The sequence below is a fragment of the Geotrypetes seraphini genome, chromosome 2 (assembly GCF_902459505.1).
Source record: "Geotrypetes seraphini chromosome 2, aGeoSer1.1, whole genome shotgun sequence".
Taxonomy (NCBI): Eukaryota; Metazoa; Chordata; class Amphibia; order Gymnophiona; family Dermophiidae; genus Geotrypetes; species Geotrypetes seraphini.
The window spans coordinates 504,980,359-505,001,836 of NC_047085.1; the positions used below are offsets into that span (position 1 = coordinate 504,980,359).

A 21,478-nucleotide genomic window follows, 5' to 3' on the forward strand; every position below is an offset into this window, starting at 1 on the left:
TGTTTGAAAGCCTGGGGGAGTATTATTTTTTGGAGGGGGGTGGATTAATGGCAATGTGTCTTTTATAGTCATTTTTTTTTTTTAAATCACAACTTGTATGTTCATGTTACCATTCTGGTTGAGAGAAACTCCCCAGCCCCTATAAGTCCTATTTCTCAGTCTAAATTAGACTGTAAGGCCCCCAACCGTGAGATGTTCTGTCTATCCAAATTAGATAGTAAGCTCTTAGTACATTACATTACATTAGGGATTTCTATTCCGCCATTACCTTGCGGTTCAAGGCGGCTTACAAAAGATTTATAAACGGGGGTTACATTGGGAGAACGATTGATTTACTAGAGTGGTAAAGGGTGGATCTTTTGACATTTCTCGGGTTGTTAAGAAGTAATAGTTCTGAACAGGGACCGTCTATTACAGTGGTCTCAAACATGCGGCCCGGGGGCCACATGCGGGCCGACAGGTATTATTTTGAGGCCCTCAGTATGTTTATCATAATCACAAAAGTAAAATAAAAGAGTTTCTTTGATAAGTCTCTTTAGCTATAAATGACAATATTACTATTAAGACTTAGCTAAAAGGAAAGATTGATAAACTATAAAGAGCTTTACCTCATGCAAAATTGTCATTTCTTTAATAAGATATTAACTATTTTTTTCTGAGGCCCTCCGAGTACCTACAATTCCAAAATGTGGCCCTGCAAAGGGTTTGAGTTTGAGACCACTGGTCTATTACATGTTGAATATACGTGTACAGCGCTGCGTACGCCTTTCAGCGCTCTAGAAATGATAAATATTCCTTCTACAGCACCATTTACAGCCCAGTATTTTTTATTATTTTTTTTAATCTTTATTTTTATTGAATTTTCAAAATAAACACAAGATAACCTTGCTTAAGAAAAACAGCTGTAAAAATACAAAATTAATTCAATTCTCAAGGAAAACAAATTAAACCTTCTTAGACCACAATCAATCCTTGGAGAGTTCCTGGAAAATGGGAAAAGAAACAATCATCATAACATAACAACCCAGCCTTTCCCAGCATAAGCAGGTGAGGCAGGAGGCAGCTCAAATTCCTCTTCTTCCTGCCCCCCAAGAACATTCAGACCAATGAGAGCCAGAGAGAGACTAAACTCCTCCCATCAGGGTTAAGGGGTGGAAGAACCCCGCGCCCTCGCGGCCATTCTGACCAATCAGCTCTTGCGAGAAGCAAAGCCTGCCGCCCCTCAGCGCTCAGGTGAAGCTCCGCCTCCCTTTTGTGACGCAATCGGTCTGCGTCCAGCAGGGAGACGAAGGTGTTGCTTCCTTCCTTCTCTCCTGCAGGTTGACCAGCGATCTCCAGCTTCTGCCATCAGCGCTGCAGGGAACACATCTTGGTCTCCTCCCTCGCAGCCAGGAAAAAAAAAGAAGCTCCAGTTCGTTTCTAAGCCTACAGGGATTTCTGCTCAGGTAAGGCGATGGTCCCCGCCATCTTGTTACAAACACTGCTAAAGCTTTTTAACCCGGACCCCTGTGGCAGGGGGATGGTACTCTGGGATCTTCTTGAGGGGGAGGGGAGAGATCAGGGGCCCCTCAAAGGGAGATTTTGTGCTCCAGGTAGAGAATGACACGGTGAAAAAATTGGTCCCCGTCACCGCCCCGTCCCCGTCTCACCATCCTCTGCACCGCCCCGTCACCGCCATTCCCTTCACCGCCCCGTCACCGCCACTGCCACCCCATTCACCGCCCCGTCACCGCCACTGCAACCCCATTCACCGCCCCGTCACCGTCACCGCTGCATATATAAAAGCCTCAAACGGGTACGATTTTAAATACTTTTCTTTATTTACGTATAAAGGAAACATTCTTTAAAACTTTAAAACTTAGTTAAATATTAGTTAATAACTATACAAAAACAAACACGACATGTACTTTTAATGCTTACAATGTTAGGGTACCCATCCCCTCCTGCCTACCCCAACAGCCCCCCCCCCCCGACGATCGCAGCAGGAGGATATCCAACCCCTCCTGCCAGCTCCCCAACAGCCCCCCTATGATCACTGGTAGGAGGGTGCCCAACCCCTCCTGCCGGCCCCCCCAACGGCCCCCTATATCGCCAATAGGAGGGTACCCAACCCCTCCTGCTGGACCCCCCCCCAACGAACCCTCCCACCCCGGAACCCCCTTAGTCTTACTTTCCAAGTTGGACCGGACGGCTCCTCACACGTATGGCCAGCAGGCTTGCCTCCGTCCAAATGAGGCGGGCCCGCCCCTACCCTGCCCAACCCACAGGATCCTAGGGCCTGATTGGTCTAGGCACCTAAAGCCACTCCCGCTATAGGAGGGGCCTTAGGTGCTTGGGCCAATCAGGCCCTAGGATCCTGTGGGTTAGGCAGGGGAGGGGAGGGGCGGGCCCGCCTCATTTGGACGGAGGCAGGCCTGCTGGCCAGACAAGCGAGGAGCTGTCCGGTACAACTTGGAAAGTAAGACTAAGGGTGGTGTTTCGGGATGGCGGGGTTTGTTGGGGGAGGGTCCGGCAGGAGGGGTTGGGCACCCTCCTACCAGTGATCATAGGGGGGCTGTTGGGGAGCTGGCAGGAGGGGTTGGATATCCTGCTGCGATCGTCGGGAGGGCCGTTGGGGGGGTTGGGGTAGGCAGGAGGGGATGGGTACCCTCCTGCCGCGATCGTTGGGGAGGGCTGGTTCTGTCGGCATGAAGGGCTGAGCACCTTCCTGCCGGCGATTGTCGGGGGGGGGGGCGGGTTCTATTGGCAGGAAGGGTTGATCTGACAAATGAGGAGCCAGTATATTGGGGGGCGGAGTCAATGCGGCAACGTGCAGGTGAAACACAGGTAAATAGCGGTTCCTAGAAGGGGGGACATTGGCCTGCGGGGACAAATCTATTCACCGTTTTTGCGGGCGGTGAAAGGATTTGTCCCCGCGTCTGCGACGATTTGCTAATGAGGTCACCATAACCCGCAGCCAAACCGCAGCCACGCAGCGGTTCGCTGCGGGGATCGCTCCCCGTGTCATTCTCTAGCTCCAGGTTCTTTGGGTAACTGGCTTCTGGTTGCTATAATCCAGTTCTGGGACTGCAAATTGATTTACTCGCAAAGATCTCTCCCCACCTCCCTGGATCCACCATCTTTCTCGACCCTCTCCACCCCCACCCAAGCATCTATCTGCCTCTTCATCCTCTGTTCCCCAAAGCCTCCCCCGTGAGAGCATCTCTCCCCCACAAAGTGCTTCTCTCTCTCTCTCCAGTCAACCCCCTTCCCCCACAGGTATTTTTCTGTCTTTCTCTCTTCAGGTAACCCCCGTCCCCCCCACAGCTGTCCCCCCTCTCTCCAGCCACCCCCTCCCTCACAGGTGCTTTTTCTTCTCTCTCTCCACAACCAACCCCCCCCCCACATCACTCTCTTTCTTTCTCTCCCCAGCCAACCCCCCCCCACATCACTCTCTTTCTTTCTCTCCCCAGCCAACCCCCCCACATCACTCTCTTTCTCTCCCCAGCCAACCCCCCCACATCACTCTCTTTCTCTCCCCAGCCAACCCCCCCACATCACTCTCGCTCTTTCTCTCCCCAGCCAACCCCCCCCCCCCCACATCACTCTCTTTCTCTCCAGCCAACCCCCTCCCCCACAGGTGATTCTCTGTCTATCTCTCAACTTAAAGGGCAGTCACTTCAGCAGCAGAAAACTTTTTTTTTAATTAAAAAACAAACTCATGTGCACAGCAAACGATAATAGCAACCCTTATCTATGTTCAAGGTGCAGCAAAGTTTCAAAATAAGAATGTGGTCCCACTAACAGTGGCAACATCAGAGAATCTTTGGACCAAACTCTTATAGAGCAGCGCTTTCTTCAGTGCTTAGTGACTTTCTAAAATATAACCCTGTTCTGGAACTGTCTCTATTTTTATATACATTACCAGTGTTCTCCCCAGAAATTTTTTCCAGCCGGGTGGCATGAAAAAGTAGCCGGGCGGGACGGGGAAATTTGGTGGTTAGAATAGGGTCATTAAATCCAGTATATATGACAGCCAGTGCTAATCATTTTTAACAACCCTGTCCCCTATATAAAAAAGTTATTTTTAGTAATAATCCATGAGTCACACTGCAGTGAGCACTAGAATACCAACACACGCATTGTAAAACTAAACAAGCCAGATCCTGCACAGTCAATTGATCCTGTACAGTTGATGCTAACAGAAAACCATTTCCTTTTCATACACGCAGAACACAGATACACCCTCGCCCAATATGGAATAATCACAAACTAAAAATAGAAATATGTAGACAAAAGTTAAACTGAACCGCCAAGAAACCAGACTCTGCATACAATGCAACACCACAGAAACAGTGACACTTGTCTCCTAATACTGTGCAAAATATAAAGAAAGTAGATGTAAATTTAAAAAAACTGATACATAGCAATCACCACTTTACAAATTAACAAATAACAAGAAATAAAAAAAATACCATTTTATTGGACTAATCCATTTTTCAATTGACTTTCAGAGGCCAGATCTTTCTTTGAGACAGTACAGTATACTGCTGTTATGGTATCCTGTCCCGATCTGAGGAAAGGAGTTTAGTAAAAAAAAAAAAAAATTACTTTATTTCCATTTCCTATTTATAAACTTTTATCAATACAGTTACAATACTACTTGATTCTACATAAAGAAACAAGAAAATTTCTTTCTACCTTTTGTCATTTCTGCTTTAATCTTCTTTTCGCTCTCTTCTTTCTATACAGCATTTGTCCTCTCCCTTCCATGCAATATCTGCCCTCTCTATTTGCCCCTTCCATCCAGCCTCTGCCCTCTCTCTCTCTCTCTGCCCCTTCCATCCACTGCCCACCCTCTTTTTCCATACAGCATCTTCCCTCTTTTTATGTCCCTTCAATAAACTGTATATCCTGTGCCCTTTCTCTCCTTTGTACATGATTCATTTCAGCTTCACCCCCTTTCCATTTTTATGTCTCCCCTATGCTCTGACATCTCTCCTTTCCTTCCTTCCTTCCCACTCCACACCATGGTATGGCATCTCTCTCTTCTCCTTCCATCTCCCCCTCCATTATCTGACATCTCCCTTTCTCTCCCTCCCTCCTTCCTTCCTTCCTTTCCTCTGGTCTGGCATCTGTCTCCTCCCCCCTCCCCAATGCCCTGACATCTCTCCCTCTCCTTCCATGGTCTGGTATCTCTTTTCCTTCCCCTCCCCCATGCTCTGGCATCTCTCTCCTTCCATCTCCCCCTCCATTATCTGGCATCTCCTCTCCTTCCTTTCTCTCCCTCCTTCCTTCCTTTCCCCTGGTCTGGCATCTGTCTCCTTCCCCTCCCAATGCCATGGCATCTCTCCCTCCCCATCCATGGTCTTGTATCTCCTTTCCCTCCCTCCCATGGTCTTGGCATCTCTCTTTCTTCTCCTAACACTTCCTGGTCTTCCTTTTCCCTCCTTCCCTCTCTCTCCTCAAGGGACACTAATGAAGCTTTAAAAACAACAAATGTAATACTGATGTAAAACAAAGAATGCCAATTAAAACATGGATTGAATTAAAACAAAAATGAATATAAATCTCAAATGCATAAAACAAACAGAATAAAGATATGTATAAATACCATAAAACATAATCAGAAAGACATGCATATGTGTTGGATACATCATGGATACATATATAAAAAGATATCAGAAAAGCATAAAGTACAGAAGGGGTAGGAGAGCTAGAAAAAGGTAACCTGGGTGCAACCAGGAGCAGAAGTGCAATGTCTTAAAAAACCAAAAGGAAATACAACACAATACAAGTAGCATAATACAGCATATGCAAGTAGAAATATATATATGTGGAGAAAGGCATCTATGGAAATGTGAGAGGAACCCAGATAGTGTGCCTTGATAAGGAATAAATGTCAAAGGGGAAAGCCAGTACCTTAAGGAGCAACTCAATGAACATTCTGAACAACGGAAATGCTGTGAAACAATAAAGCCGGAGAAATATACTAAAGCCATGCTGAACATGATATATTTCATACTAAAGCTAAAAAATAACCAGCGAATGAAAGTAAAAAGCAACCAATCAAAGAAACTCTTACTATGGAGTAGCAGGCAAATGCTCCAAGAGATGAAAATGAAAATAAAAACGCGCGCTTTTACAGAGGGGCTTAAGAAGGTTGGATGTGACCACATAAGGAGCCGCAGGACTAAACAGTTATAGGTGTAATATTAAGAAAATTGCTTATTTAATCAAAAATAATAGCAAATTTTAAGAAAAATGGAGCTTTATAATCAGTGATTTTGAGGGACCCCAGGATGGGCTTTAAAATTAAAAAAAAAAAATTATTTTCTGCTCAAGTACAATCAAATTCGCAGTTTTTCCAACTTTAGATTTTTCTGGACAACCTTTTGAAAGCAGACATGGAAGACTGGCTCAGCCTTCTGGACAGGACAATGTGGTGGTGACCCTTCTCTCACTCGCCTTTGTCCTTTTGTGGGAGGAAGGCCCAGCTGGGAAAAGGAGGAGCAGGAAGGGGAGTGGGGGCTCTGAAAATGACAAACTAAAGAAAAAGCAAATTCTGTAGTGACAGTAAAGGAGAAGTGAAAAGACTGCTTAGTTTGGCTCTTCTGAGCTGCCAAAAAAACCTCAACCCAGCTGAAATAACTACCAAGAAACAGCAGAGCTAAACTCAGCCTTTCTTGCAAAACTCAGATGTCTTGTACTAACAAGGATTTCCATAAGATGGCAATTCGTTAGTGCACTTTTTTAACGAATTATTATATTTATTGCAGTACAGCCACTCTGCTCACACGTTTATTTTGAAACTCGGCTGGTTATAAGTAATAAAAACCCCATATACACCCCTAACAACCCCACGGCACCTTGACACCTCACTCTGGCCACTTTCTACCCCCCCCACTCTCGCGCTTCCCATGCGCCTGCGTTGTAGAAGCGATCGAGCATGCCGGTCTCGCTGAAGTCCAGTTTGCTGAAGTGCAACAGCTCCGGGGCAGCTGCCTCCCGCAGGCACTGCTGCGCTGCCGCCTTGCACGTCTGCAGCCCTGCTGGGCTCACCTCATTGATTACATAGGCCACCATCGTCCTCCTGCTGCTACTGCCTGTGGCGCAACCGGCTCCTCCCTTAGCCCACCCCCACCCCTATTCTCTGCTTGGCAGGGGACCCCGCTGCAGACCTCGTGCCAGGAACTTCCCGCCTTGGGGAGCTGCAGGCTGCCACCGGCTAACTTTGAACCTCCGCTCCCCTCGCCCGGGGTGATGCTGCTGCCAGCGAATCCAGTGAGGGAGATGGGCTAGTTAGGGGGAGAAATGCCCGAACTGTGAAGACCCAAACGACCCTAAAGCACCGTACTGGCGGGCCCCCCTGACCATTTCTGAGTCCCGCAGCAAGCCGGCTTTCCTGTCTACGTGCAATCTAGCCTACCAAGAGAAGACAAGGTAGATCTGCGGCTGTCATCTTTCAAAGTAATGCAAGATGACAGCTGGGCACTCCCTTAAATTAGCCTGGTGGAGTGCCCGGCTAAAAGAGGCTAAGGAGAACACTACATTACATTGGGGATTTCTATTCTGTCATTACCTTGTGGTTCAAGGCGGATTACAAATGGATTGTCCGAAGATTAGAAGTATTTAGGGAGTAGTTTGTACATTTCTTTGAGTTGCTAAGGATTACATCTGAGTTGTCATGATGTTGGAGGTACTTATGTAGTAAGTTGCAGGTGATGCTTGGGACAACCCTGATTGTGTTAGTTCGGTTTTGTGGGTGGTTTTTTTTTTTAATAGAAGGGTTTTTATTTCTTTCTTGAAGGTTTTGTAGTCTGTGGTCGTGGTCAATAGGTTGTAGAGTTGTGGGTCAAGTGTTGCAGCTTGAGTGGCTAGGAGGTTGTCATACAGTTTTTTTTCTTTTGACGTTTTTGGTTGGAGGGTGCGTGGGTTCTCCTATGTCTGGTTGAGGTGGATTGAACTAGTCGATTGTTCCAATAGGCTGGGCTATCTCCATTTATTGCTTTAAATAGTAGGCAGTAAAATTTGAAGTGTATTCTCGCTTGTATTGGGAGCCAATGTGAGTCGTGGTATGCCTCTGTGACGTGGTCGAATTTCTTCAGATCAGTCTTAGGGCTGTGTTTTGTATTGTTTTATCATGGTTGCTGTGCACTGGAAGATCTCCTGATGGATGTAATGCAGAAGATGCTGAGGTTTCCAATTTGTATTTCAGATGGAGGTGACATTTGAGGAAATCGCTATCTCTTTCTCTGAGGAGGAGTGGCAGTGTTTAAATGAAGAGCAGAAGGAACTTTACAGGGAGGTAATGAAAGAGAATTATCAGACCCTGATCTCATTGGGTAAGGCGTAATTTTGCATTTTTTATTAGTAGTATTGGGACATCATTGTCAAACTAAGAAATTCCAAAGATTGTGCATAGGAGGGGGATGCATCTCTGGAGGCCCTTTACATAGGATGCAGCAAGCTTAAAAAGCTGCTTCTGTGTGAGGAGATATCTGTTTGTTTCCCCCCGTCTGCAGCTTTCTAAAATTACTGCTCCCCTGGTATATGGAGGGTCTTAAAGGTTTGTTTATTCAATTTTCTAAACCGTTCTCCCAGGGGAGTTCAGAACGTTTTACATGAATTTATTTAGGTATTAAGTCACAATTTCCTGTCTGTCCCGATGGGTTCACAGTCTGTCTAATGTACCTGGGGGAGCAGGTGACTTGCCCAGGGTCACAAGGAGCAACGTGGGCCTGCTCCCACAATCATGGTGCTGCATTCTCAGACATGGTATGGTAAAAGACGGTGTGGCAAACAGAGACAAAGAAGGCAGGAACATAGCTAACGAAGCCCGGGTGAGACAGAGCACTCGTATATCAAAGTAAATTTCCCCATAGGCAATAATGGAAACGCGGATGATTCGTTCCACAACCCAAAAGGTTTGCTATAAAGATGATGCCCGGGTGCTGCAGCCCCTTCAGCAGGGTGACTTCCTACGGGTGGCCAGCCGCTGGCCACCCTTGGGGTCCCCGTACAGTTGCCCCTCCCAATGGATGCGCTTCAGGGCGCTGCCACTGCAGTCTGCCCGCTCAGGCTCAGGTGCCGTTGCCGGGCTCTTGGCTCCCGAAGTAAGCCACCTGTTCCGGGCGTTGGTGGGCTGCTATATCGTTCTTTTAGACACGTGCTGTCCCAATACACGAGCGGGTATGCACGCATCACTTCTAAGCGTGTGCATGCTTATATGTGATGTGTGCGTACGCGCTTGTTTATCGGGATGGCACTTGTTTTGCGAGTTAAAATTTGCGGGAGTGTTTTGCTCGTCTTGCAAAACACTCGCAAACCGAGGTTTGACCGTATTTAAATGTCTGTATCATATCACCCCTGTCCCTTCTCTCCTCCAGAGTATACAAGTTGAGGTCTTCTAGTCTCTCTCCTTTTTTTTTTTATTAATTTTTTATTTTTCTAGCGTTTCAATTTTACAGTCACTTCAATATATCCTTGATAATGAAATTTCAGTAATACAAAAGAAGCAATTCAAGAAATATCACGTAAATTAAAATCTAGAACAGTCCACAATATAAGGACTAGGACCCAAGATACTTAGAGATAATCAGTGAGTAAATAAACAAAATTTTTCTCTGGAAGCTTCACTCACATCATTGTCTCGGCCCGCTCTCAGCATTCACTCTCAAATTGGAAAGCTACACAGTCATTTTAATCTCTTCTTGTACTTCTTTGGGCGCAAACCTCCTACAACTGAAATGAAAATGAATGAAAGAAATCTCATTACAATTAGTAGTACTATTGTGGGGGCGGGGTCAGCGGGCGGAGCTCACATCAGTCTGAGCGTGCTCAGTGTGTCTGCTTTATTCCAGACGTTCTGGATGAGATGAAGGAGGCCTGCGTGTTGTATAAGAGATGAGGAAGCTCACGCATATTGAAATTGAAATAATATATTGTACTATTTAGAGTTGAAGCTAGACTATAAAGATGAGTGAAGAGGGTTTAACAGAACTTTATTGAGATTTGCAGGGTCTAAAACAATAATAATAATTTATTTTTTTATATACCGCCATACCCAAAAGTTCTAGGCGGTTCACAACAAACACAATACATGTAATATGAGTGCATACATCAAATTAAAATCTTCTGAAAATACAGCAGAATAAGATGCTAACTATGTAAAGAAATAAAGACAATTTAAAAATTGGATAAAAAGTTAGGTTAAAAGAATAGATAACATTAATATTCCAGCCTGCTAAATAATTGTGTTTTTATCTGTTTTCTAAAATCAGTGTATTTTTTGAGTGCTTTTGTCCATTGGAGTTGGTGAAAGTCTTGATGCTGGACATTTTGTGCAAGTCTTGAATTTGAGGGCATTGAATGCAAGATAATTTTGAGAAATCTAATGGCAGTTTCCTTCTTCCAGGACCAGGCGCTCCTACCGTCATCCCTGCCATTATATCCCGCATTGAACGAGGGGAAGAGCCTAGATTGGAGAAAAAAAAAAGAGGAAAAAGTAGCTGCTCAGGTGAGTGCAGTAATAAGAAGGACTGGGGGGGTAAAGCTGTTGAGGTGTAACCTTAATTGCTAAACCTGGCTTATCTTTGAGCACGCATGGTAGAGATGGGTCTTTAGATGGGGGGGAGGCGATCCATTTTATGTGAAAATATCTTGAAGTCGCACAGAGTAAACATTTACATGAGTTGTTGGTAGTTTAACCATCTGTAACGCTCCCTTCAGGGCATGTCTGGGTCTCCGACCCAACCTGACTGGAGTCCCCTGAAGACAGTCTTCATTGGTCCCTCACTTATTTAGTGCTTGATGTCGCCACCTGGGAAAAGAAGTGTTAGCGGGTGCAATTACCCTCTTCTTCCTCCCCCCACCGCAAAATAACCCGCTCCCTAGAAAATTCCAGGAACAGAAACCTACAAGAGAAAGCCTGCAACTCAGAAACAGCAGAAGTAATTGCCACCAAAAAGATCGCTTTAAGAGTAAAGTCCTTCAATGTGCAGGCCCACAAAGGGTCGAAAAGTGGGCGCACCAACACGGACAAGACCAGATTAAGATCCCAACGAGGAACAGATGGTCTAACAGGAGGCTTGAGCAACTTGGTCGCCCGCAAGAAGTGAACGACATTAGGGATGGCAGTCAGACACTGATCCTGTAACAACCCTCGAAAGGCTGACAAGGCCGCAAGCTGAACCCGAAGATAAGACCATGCCAGATCCCTTTCCAGGCCATCCTGCAAGAACTCTAAGATGTTAGGCAGGGAAGCACAAAAAGAGACCACTCCACACGCAGCACACCACTCCTCAAATATACGCCAAGTCTCCGGGACCCCAACAGGGTTGAGATGACTATCTGAATACCCCGTCTTGCCTAGGTGTTTCAAGAGCCAAGCTGTAAGACAAAGGGGACCTTGATCGAACATGGGAATAGGACCCTGAGTAGGAAGGTCAGGCGAGAGAAGCAGAGGATCCGTTACCAGATGCTAGTGCTGCCCGATTCACGATTCGAATCGGTTCACCGATTCACTTTAGGTGAATCGATTCAAAACAAACAAACAAAAAATCGACTTCCCGATTCGGACCCTCGCCCCCTAAAGCAGGAGCAGCAGCGCTGCTCTTGCTGGCCGGCCGCTGCCGCATCTGCTTTAGAGGGCGAAGAAGGAGGGTCAGTCAGGAAGTACTGCTGTCGGCTTCCCCCCTGGCCTCCCCGAAGGATTGCGAATCCCTCCCCCAGGAAGGCCTCCATGTTCCCCCTGCACCGTTTACCTTATAGCTTCAGCTTGCAACGAAGATCGCAGTTACAGTGTTTTTGCAAAGTGCTTTAAGCTGTTTCCTCCACCGCAATCCTACCTCTGATGTCAGAGGAGGGGCGGGACCGTAGCAGAGGAAACAGCTCAAAGCACTTTGCAAAGACGCTGTAACTGTGATCTTCGCTGCAGGTTGAAACTATAAGGTAAACGGTGTGGAGAGGCCAGGGGAAACACGGAGGCCTTCCTGGGGGGGCGGTGCAGTCCTTCTGGGGGGGGGGTACAGGCTTTCAAAGGGGGGACAGGCCAGGGATGGTGGCACAGGCCTTCAGGGGGAACAAAGAGACCTTCAAGGGGGGACAGGCCAGGGATGGTGGCATAGGCCTTCAGTGGGGAGAGGCAGGCCTTCAGAGATGGGGGGACAGGCCTTCAGGGATGGGGGACAGGCTTTCAGGGGTGTGGTGCAGACCTTCAGGGGTGGAGTGTAGGCCTTCAGAAAGGAACAGACCTTCAGGGGAGGGGGGCCCTGGTGTAGAAGTACATGGAGGGAGGGAGGGAAGGGAGGTTCAAAGAGACGTGCATAAGCTGAACTTTGGGGGGGAAGAAATAATGGGTCTAAAAATAGAGGAGACAATGGGATTTAGGGAGGGAAGGAACAGAAAGGGAGAGAAGTTGGACACAAGGGATGGTGTGGAGGGTGGGGATAGAGATACTGGATAGGAGGGTAGTTGGGAAGAGAAAGGTAGAGATGGTGGACCCTGGAGTGGTGGGAAAGGAGAGAGAGATGAAGGATGATAGGGTAATTCAGAAAAGATGGATCTGTGGATGGAGACGAAAAAAAGGAAAGATACCAGACCTCCGGGGGAGGGAAGGGACAGAAGATACACGGTATTCTCCCTCCCTTCATTCCTCTTTCTTGGAACTCCTCTAATCCCAATTCTGCCAGATCCACCCAAAAACTGAAACTTTCCTTTCCCTCTCTAAAAGGCGTTTCACTTGTAGGAAAACTAGGTTCTTCCCTCCCTTTCAGAATCACTCAGTTCTGGAACAACCTTACCTCTCCACTTAGGAATCTGAGCTCCCTCCAACTCTTCCGTAAGCATCTGAAAACCTGGTTTTCTCAAAAATGTAACTCCTCCTCCCTCTCTGGTTATTCTAGTTCTCTAAATTTTCTCTTCATTTTGCCTCTTCTCTCCACTGGAGTTCCTTTCTATCCTAACTCTTGTTAACCGTGTCGAGCTTTACGAATGTAGAGATGATGCGGTATACAAACCTAAGGTTTAGATTAGATTAGATTAGATTATCACGGAGAAAGAAGAAAGAAGGAGACCCTAGCAAGCAAGTTATCAGAAGACAACCGGAGCCTGGGATCGATAAGATCTGAATAATGATCAGACAACAAAAGGTAGAAAAAAATAATTTTATTTTCTATTTTATGGTGTTAGACCATGAATGTGAGCTAGGATTTAAGAGAGAGAGGAAAAGTGTTTTTTGTTTGTTTATTTTGTTTACACCACAGCGCAAGTGTGGGTAAGAGAGGGCAAAGTGGGTGCACAGGCTATAAAAGGGGTGAAGAGGCTATAAAATAAACCTACCAGGATATTTGAAAAAATACATCCACTTGGGCAGGAAAATCGAATCAAATTTTTTTTTCCTGAATCGGGCAGCACTACTTTCCGACTCCTAACTCCTCTCTCCTTGGGTTCTGCATCCCCAACCCTATATGTCATATCTGTCTGTCCAAGTTAGATTGTAAGTTTTTCCAAGCAGGGACTGTCTATAAATGTCAAAATGTACAGCACTGCGTACACCTTTCAGCGTTATATAAGTGATAAATAGTAGTAGTAGATTTCTAAACGACACTTCTCCCTCCGTAATCGCGGTTTTGATTATTTGCGGTTTTTAGCTTGCTGGCTCCCCCCCCCAAATTACATCGGCTTGCATTGAGAAATTGCTGATTCCAAGCATTTACAGAGAAAATTGCTGATTCCCAGCACTTTCTTCACCATGTTTTGCCTCTCCTTCAGGAGCAGGCCAGGTTATTCTCGGTTTCACCATATTCACGGTGGGTTTTGATAGAAAATGGCAAATAACATATGAAAAAGTTATTCGCGGTTCTGTTAATCTCCTATCACAGCGAATACGGAGGGAGAAGTGTAATACTCAAAACACCTTTAGTTTTACTGTAGAGCCAAGAAGGAAGAGAGATATTTGCACAAAAGCTCTGGAAACCCATCTAAAGGGGCCGAATGGTTTTTTTTCTCTTGAAATTCTACTTACTTTGCTCTCGGTGTTTTGAAATATCCTAAGCTGATCTTCATGTGAAATGTTCAGTGAAGCCTGAGCTAGCCCATGACTTATTTCTAAACATCACAGATCCCATTTTGATCATTATGTGAGCCCTGAAAATTCTGGAGCCAGTATTCAGCGGGAGATAATTAGGTGTTCCCTGGATTTTCCGTAGCAGGTAACCAGATAACGCTGCTGAAAATCTATGGAGACCACTGCATCACTATCCCGTTAGTGCCAGGGTGGTCTATGCGCAGAGTAGGGAGTTATATGGAAACCTCAGATCTTCAGTGCCTGGATAGTTCACTGGACATGTTAAAACCTCATAAAAAGATAGTCCTAACTATGTCCAGTTAGCTGTTGGGGTATGCTACTGAATAATAACCACACCTTGCAGATAATACGTTTGGTCACGCATTTTGTGACTGCCCTGTGATCCAAAGGTTTTGGCAACGCTTAGTGCAGTACGTATCTACCTCAGTGGGCCGGACCCAACAGGGTTTCCCTCAGCAGCTGGTGTTAAATGTCCCCAAAGCCTACGGCTGTCTGGCCTGGGGCCAAGTAACTTTATATAGAAAACTGAGCTTGTTAGCCAGGAATACTATCCTGCAGCATTGGATGGTGGCGGACCCGCCAGCATTTTGGCACTGGCGTTAAGTGTCTATCAGCTAGTCACTTGGGAAGCTAGAAGGTCCCGGAAGCGGAAGATCCTCTTTCTGCAGATATGGGACCCTTATATACTAACAAAAGTAGAAAAAAAAACAACCCGATGGTTACCTATCAATTAAATATAATATATAGAACCACCAAAATAAACCAAAATGACACTGGAGATAATTATTTTGGTGGTTCTATATATATTATATTTACCCTTGTATACTGTACAGTCCTTGGTTCATAGATGAAAGCACGCCAGACAAACCCGCTATGACAAATGCGCGCAGGACATCAGGGGACATCAGCACGCCAGATTAAAAAGTAAGTTTAAAGCACTCCAAGGGGGATTGGGGGGGAACCCCCCAGTTTTAGAACAGTTGCCGCTGCCATTGGGGAGTTTGGGGGGCCCCCATTACAGAGGAAAGTGTAATTTTTCCCAGTGTTTTAGTGAAAAATTGCAGTTTCCTCTGTAAGTGGGGTGGGGGTTCTTCCCCCCCCCAACGGCAGCGGCAACTGTTCTTAAGTCCCCCCACACACCCCCTCTGAGCGCTTTAAACGTACCTTTTAATCCGGCGCACTCACGTGCTGCGTGCATTTGTCTTAGCGGGTTTGTCGGCACGCGATTGTCCGGCGTGCTTTAGTCCCATCACCACAGGCCTTACATCCAAAGGGTCGTAGTTTGTTGCTACATATTCTGGATTAAGTCCCTATGGGGATAAGCCTGAGTGGGAAGGGGGGGATTGGGGAGGCGGGATGTCTATGTTGTTCCGGGGGGAGGGGGGTATCCCCTTCATTTGTTCCTTTAAAATGTGATGACTTTGATTACGGTATTTTCTTTTCTCTGTGTAACATTTTCACCGTTGTTGACCATAAAAATTGTTTAAACGTAACCACACCTCGATAACTTCATGTGCACCACCCAGATATTAATTGGCAGTGTCTGAACCAGGCCTGGTTAAGATTATACAGGTCAGATTCAGCCCATGCTTTCCATAGTCTGTAATAGCACGATTAATGTGTTCGATTTGTATCCAGCAGATAATGAGGCTTCGCAAGAACAGAATCAAAAAGAATCTCCTGTAAAAATGGAACAGATCCCAAGAGAATCGGGAAATGTCTGCAAACATATTTTCCTAGGGACCAAGAGATCAACCATAAGGAATCATCAGCTGGATTCAGAGAAGGAGCAGAGAGACCCTGCAGGAGATTCGACGGATGGAGTGACAGAGTGTGAGAGAAGCGACAGGGAGCTCATTATCTTCCCTGAACGCCAGACATGCTTGAGAGGAGAAAGACCCTTCCAAAATAAAAACACTGATCAAAAGACTTCTATATTGCACCAGAAAGAGAAGAAACCTTTAATGTGTACTGAGTGTGATTACAGCTTCACTTCTTCATCTCTAAGAAATCATGAAAATATCAACAGGGGAAAGGAATCTTTTACCTGCATTGAGTGCAATAAATGGTTCAGTAGTTTATCAAATCTAACAAATCATCAAAGAATCCACACAATAGAGAAACCTTTCACATGTGCAGAATTTAATGAAAGCTTCAATTATTCATTAAATCTGAAAATTCATCAAAGGAATTGCACAGAAATGAAACCCTTTACATGTACTGAGTTTAATAAACATGTCGGTCATCTATCCCATCTGAAACGTCATCAAAGGATTCACACAAGAGAGAAGCCCTTTACATGTAGTGAATGCAATAAATGTTTCAGTCGTCTATCAAGACTGAACTGTCATCAAAGCATTCACACGGGAGAGAAACCCTTTGCTTGTACTGAGTGCAACAAAAGTTTCAGTTGTCTATCGAGCCTAAAAAGCCATCAAAGCATTCACAGAGGAGAGAAACCCTTTACATGTACTGAGTGTGATAAAAGTTTCAATCATGTATCAAATCTGAAACGTCATCAAAGTATTCACACGGGAGAGAAGCCTTATTCATGTCCTGAATGCAATAAAAGTTTCAGTCGTCTGTCAAGCCTTAAGAGTCATCAAAGCATTCACACAGGAGAGAAACCCTTTACATGTACTGAGTGCAATAAACATTTCAGTCATCTACCAAAACTGAAACGTCATCAGAGGATTCACACAAGAGAGAGGCTCTTTACATGTACCGAATGCAATAAAAATTTCAATAATCTATCAAGTCTGAAAAGTCATCAACTGGTTCACAGGGGAGAGAAGCCCTTTACATGTACTGAATGCAATAAAAATTTCAAGGATCTATCAAGTCTGAAATTTCATCAAAGGATGCACACAGGAGAAAAACCCTTTCCATGTACTGAGTGTAATGAATGTTTCAGTTATCTATCAGATCTGAAACGTCATCAAAGGATTCACACAGGAGAAAAACCTTTTACATGTGCTGAGTGTAATGAACGTTTTAGTCGTCTATCACATCTGAAGCATCATCAAAGGATTCACACGGGAGAGAAGCCCTTTAAATGTACTGAATGCAATAAAAGTTTCAGGGTTCTATCATATCTGAAATGTCATCAAAAGATTCACACGGGAAAAAAGCCCTTTCCATGTACTGAATGCAACAAATGTTTCATTCTTCCATCAATCCTGAAAAAACATCAAAGGATTCACACGGGGAAACCATTTACATGTACTGAATGCAATAAATGTTTCAGTTATCTATCAAGCCTGAAAACTCATCAAAGGATTCACACGGGAGAGAAACCCTTTATATGTACTGAATGCAATAAATGTTTCAGTTATCTATTAAGTCTGAAAACTCATCAAAGGATTCACACGGGAGAGAAGCCCTTTACATGTACTGAATGCAATAAATGTTTCAGTTTCCTATCAAGTCTGAAAACTCATCAAAGGGTTCACACAGAAGAGAAACCCTTTACATGCACTGAATGCAATAAATGTTTCACTTATCAATTATCTCTGAAAATCCATCAAAGGATTCATACAGGAAAAAAATACTTCAAGTGGTAAAAACCTTTCCATATGATTTCTGTGGACAAATATGCTAAGGTCATTTTCATTAGGGGAAAGTTGGACAGAACTGAAAACATTTCTCTGACTGATGACTGTGAGATAGAAAGATAGAAATATAAGAACAGATAAAGACCAAATGGCTCATCTAGTCTGCCCATTCTCAGTAACCATTACTTCTTCCTCTCACTATTGGTTGAGACTCTTTACATCTGCATTGTAAGGTCATAGAACTTTATGATTATAGGCTAACGCTCTTAACACTTGAATTGTGAGGTCATAGAGCATTATGACTATAGAAAAATGAAACATGATGGCAGGTAAAGGCCAAATGGCCCATCCAGTCTGCCCATCTACAGTAACCATTATCTCTTCCTCTCTCCAAGAGATCCCATATACCTGTTCCATGCTTTCTTGAATTCAGACAAGGTTTTTGTCTCTACTACTTCTACCGGGAGACTATTCCATGCATCTACCACCCTTTCTGTAAAAAAGTATTTCCTTAGATTACTCCTGAGCCTATCACCTCTTAACTTCATCCTATACCCTCTCATTCTAGAGTTTCTTTACGATTGAAAGATTTGCCACATAGGATAGAGATGTCTGAATATCTATCTTCCCTCTCCTGCCTTTCCTCCAAAGTAAATTTCCTTAAGAAATATCAGGGAAATGTACTGAGAAAAACCCAAGGTCAGAAAAAGCTTGCTATATAATTGAAACAACTGACCCTAAGAGTATTCTGTCTGAAGAGGGTGATCAAAAACCTTCTATAAAAGCTCAGAGATATGGAACTCTGGAGGGAAGGCTGAAAAACCTCCCTGTGTAAAGAGTTCACCTTCCAGTCATTGCTACTATATACGTTTTTTGATCACGCTCATAGACTAGGACTTTTTCATAAAATTTGAAGAACTTTGCACAATTTCAAAATATGATGGTAGTTTTCCTTTCTTCTTATGTCAATCATGCAAAAAGTCACTGCATAAATGGATTTAGAAATATGTTCACTTAGCTTGCAGTTAGCTGGCGGTTGGAAGTCTATTGGACCTTCAGAAGTTACTTTTTCAACCACCCAGCAGCGATGTGATTGCTTGTCACGAAGCTTACCAGGATCGTTTTGAACAAGCTTTCAGGACTGTTTTTGAAACATGCACTAGTCGGGTCTTCCGAGGCAGGCAACGAAATGGGGCCACGTTGGGACCCCATTAACCTTGTTCTTGCAAGCTAAGTGAACATATTTCTAAATCCATTTATGCAGTGACTTTTTGCATGATTGACATAAGAAGAAAGGAAAACTGCCATCAGATCACAACATACTACTCCAGATACTAGACGCCATAGGGATCTCAGGTTTGGTACTCAACTGGTTCCAAGGCTTCCTTAAAACTAGAACTTATAAAGTAAAAACAAAAGACCACATATCTGACCCTTGGTCAAACCCCTGTGGAGTACCGCAAGGATCTCCATTATCACCCATACTTTTCAACCTCTACGTATCCTCACTGGGCACCACTCTAGACTCCCTAAATATAGTCTCATTCAGCTACGCAGACGACATAACAATCCTTCTCCCCTTCAATACCCAAGACCCCAATTCATCAGGACGACTGAAAAAAACTCTGGAAACGGTAGAAACATGGATGACCAACCACAAACTGAAACTGAACACGGATAAAACCAAATTCCTGCTGCTAGAAAAAGACAAAGAACCTACCTTAACTGATCTGATGACAAATGCAATCACATACCCAATACAGCCAGCACTCAAAATCCTGGGAGTAACGATAGACAGGAGATGCACAATGCAGACTCATACTAACAAAACCATCCAAAAAGCCTTCTACACCATGCGCAACCTGCGAAAAATAAGAAAATTCTTTGACAAAATACAATACAGGATCTTAGTCCAATCACTTGTACTAGGACTTGTAGACTACTGCAACAGCCTTTATCTACCCTGCCCCGCTTACATGACCAAACAATTACAAACAGTACAGAACACAGCACTCAGACTTATCTACTCGCTAGGAAAATACGATCACATCACTAATGCCTATCTCGACTCACACTGGCTACCGATACAAGCAAGAACGCAATTCAAACTATACTGTCTATTATTCAAAGCACTAAACGGAACAGCACCTCTCTACCTAAACAGCCGCCTAATCCGAAACCTCTCAACTAGAGTAAGGAGAACCCAGACCCCATTCACCTACCCCTCACTCAAAGGCACAAAACGCAAAAAGCTATATGACAACCTACTTGCTACACAGGCCGCGAAAATTGACCCCATCATATCCAAGCTGCTGACCACAACTACGGACTACAAAGCGTTTCGAAAAGATATAAAAACTATACTATTCAAAAAACACATCCCAATATTATAATCTACCCTCATCTTCTCACCCTTCATAACCTCCTGCAACTCACAACCAACTGCAATTTCGTCCCCATAGGCAACATCTAATCTAGTTGCATCGGGCGAAAAGCCAATTCATATCCAGAATCACTGTTTCCCCAAATACCGAAAAATCAGATATAACAACCTAGGAACAGACGATTTTTTGGTAACATAAGATTATGCTTTGTAATATTAGGTAATGTAACATAAGGTTATGCTTTGTAATATAACATAAGGTTATGCTTTGTAATATTATGTAATGTAAGTTATGCAATGTACTGGAATAATAAGGTAAAATAACACAAAGTAACCCTACGTAAAGTCTTGTAAAGTTATGTAAGATAAATTATGTAAGATAAATTATGTAAACTTAATGCAAGCACGGTAAGGATAATGTAAAGTAACGCAAAGTAACTCCACGTAAAGTTATGTAAAGTTATGTACGAAAAGTTATGTAAAGTTAGGTATGCAAAGTTTGTAAAGTTATACAAATAATTGTATTGTCATCGCCTGGAAATGACCAGCCATCTTCTAATGTAATCCGCTTAGAACCGCAAGGCACAAGCGGAATAGAAATCACTAATGTAATGTAATGTAATGTAATATTTTGAAATTGTGCAAAGTTCTTCAAATTTTATGAAAAAGTCCTAGTCTATGAGCGTGATCAAAAAACGTATATAGTAGCAATGACTGGAAGGTGAACTCTTTACACAGGGAGGTTTTTCAGCCTTCCCTCCAGAGTTCCATATCTCTGAGCTTTTATAGAAGGTTTTTGGGTCAGTTGTTTCGATTATATTTCCTCCAAAGTATGCATATTGAGATCTTTAATTCTGCCCCTGTAATCTTCATGACACAGACCTCCAACCATTTTAGTAGCCGTCCTCTGTACTGACTCTATCCTCTTCATATCTTTTTGAAGGTGCGGTCTCCAGAACTGTACACAATATTCTAAATGAAGTCTCACCAGGGTCTTATACAGGGGCATCTTTACCTCTTTTTTCCTACTGGCCATTCCTCTCCCAGTGTTCTCAAGCATCCTAGCTTTTTGCCGTCGCCTTTTCAACCTTTTTGTTCTCCTTAAGATCATCGTATACTATCACACCCAAGTCTCGCTTCTCTTTCGTGCTCCAAAGTTCTTCACCCCCTAAACTGTATCGTTGCCTCAGGTTTTTGCAGCCCAAATGCATGACCTTGTATTTTTTAGCATTAAATCTTAGCTGACAAATTTCAGACCATTCCTCAAGCTTCACTAGGTCCTTCCTCATGTTATCCACACCATCAGGGATGTCTGCTCTATTGCGATTTTAAGAGGTAAATCTTCCCAGACAGCCCTTCAGCAATCTTGCTTACAAAAATGCTTAAAAAAAAAAAAGAGGATCAAGAACCGAACTTTAAGGCACAGTACTGGCAATTTCCCTTTCCTCAGAACACTCTCCATTGACCACTTCC

General features: G+C 44.1%; 1 protein-coding gene across 1 annotated transcript; it reads left to right on the forward strand.

Annotated features, from left to right (window-relative positions):
• Window positions 1-1,264: 1,264 nt before the first annotated feature.
• On the forward strand, window positions 1,265-17,925 carry LOC117354565 (oocyte zinc finger protein XlCOF6-like). The gene is made up of 4 exons (XM_033932315.1): window positions 1,265-1,445; window positions 8,198-8,324; window positions 10,397-10,498; window positions 15,710-17,925. Exons 2-4 carry the CDS (start codon window positions 8,198-8,200, stop codon window positions 17,629-17,631), a joined length of 2,151 nt encoding a protein of 716 aa, XP_033788206.1. The 5' UTR covers window positions 1,265-1,445; the 3' UTR covers window positions 17,632-17,925.
• Window positions 17,926-21,478: the final 3,553 nt, after the last annotated feature.

Excerpts from the sequence above, each read along its gene's own strand:
- LOC117354565 (XM_033932315.1), top strand. The coding sequence starts at position 8,198 with ATGGAGGTGACATTTGAGGAAATCGCTATCTCTTTCTCTGAGGAGGAG. Across the intron at positions 8,325-10,396 it reads TCAGACCCTGATCTCATTGG|GACCAGGCGCTCCTACCGTC; the intron begins GTAAGGCGTAAT and ends TCCTTCTTCCAG. Across the intron at positions 10,499-15,709 it reads AGGAAAAAGTAGCTGCTCAG|ATAATGAGGCTTCGCAAGAA; the intron begins GTGAGTGCAGTA and ends TGTATCCAGCAG.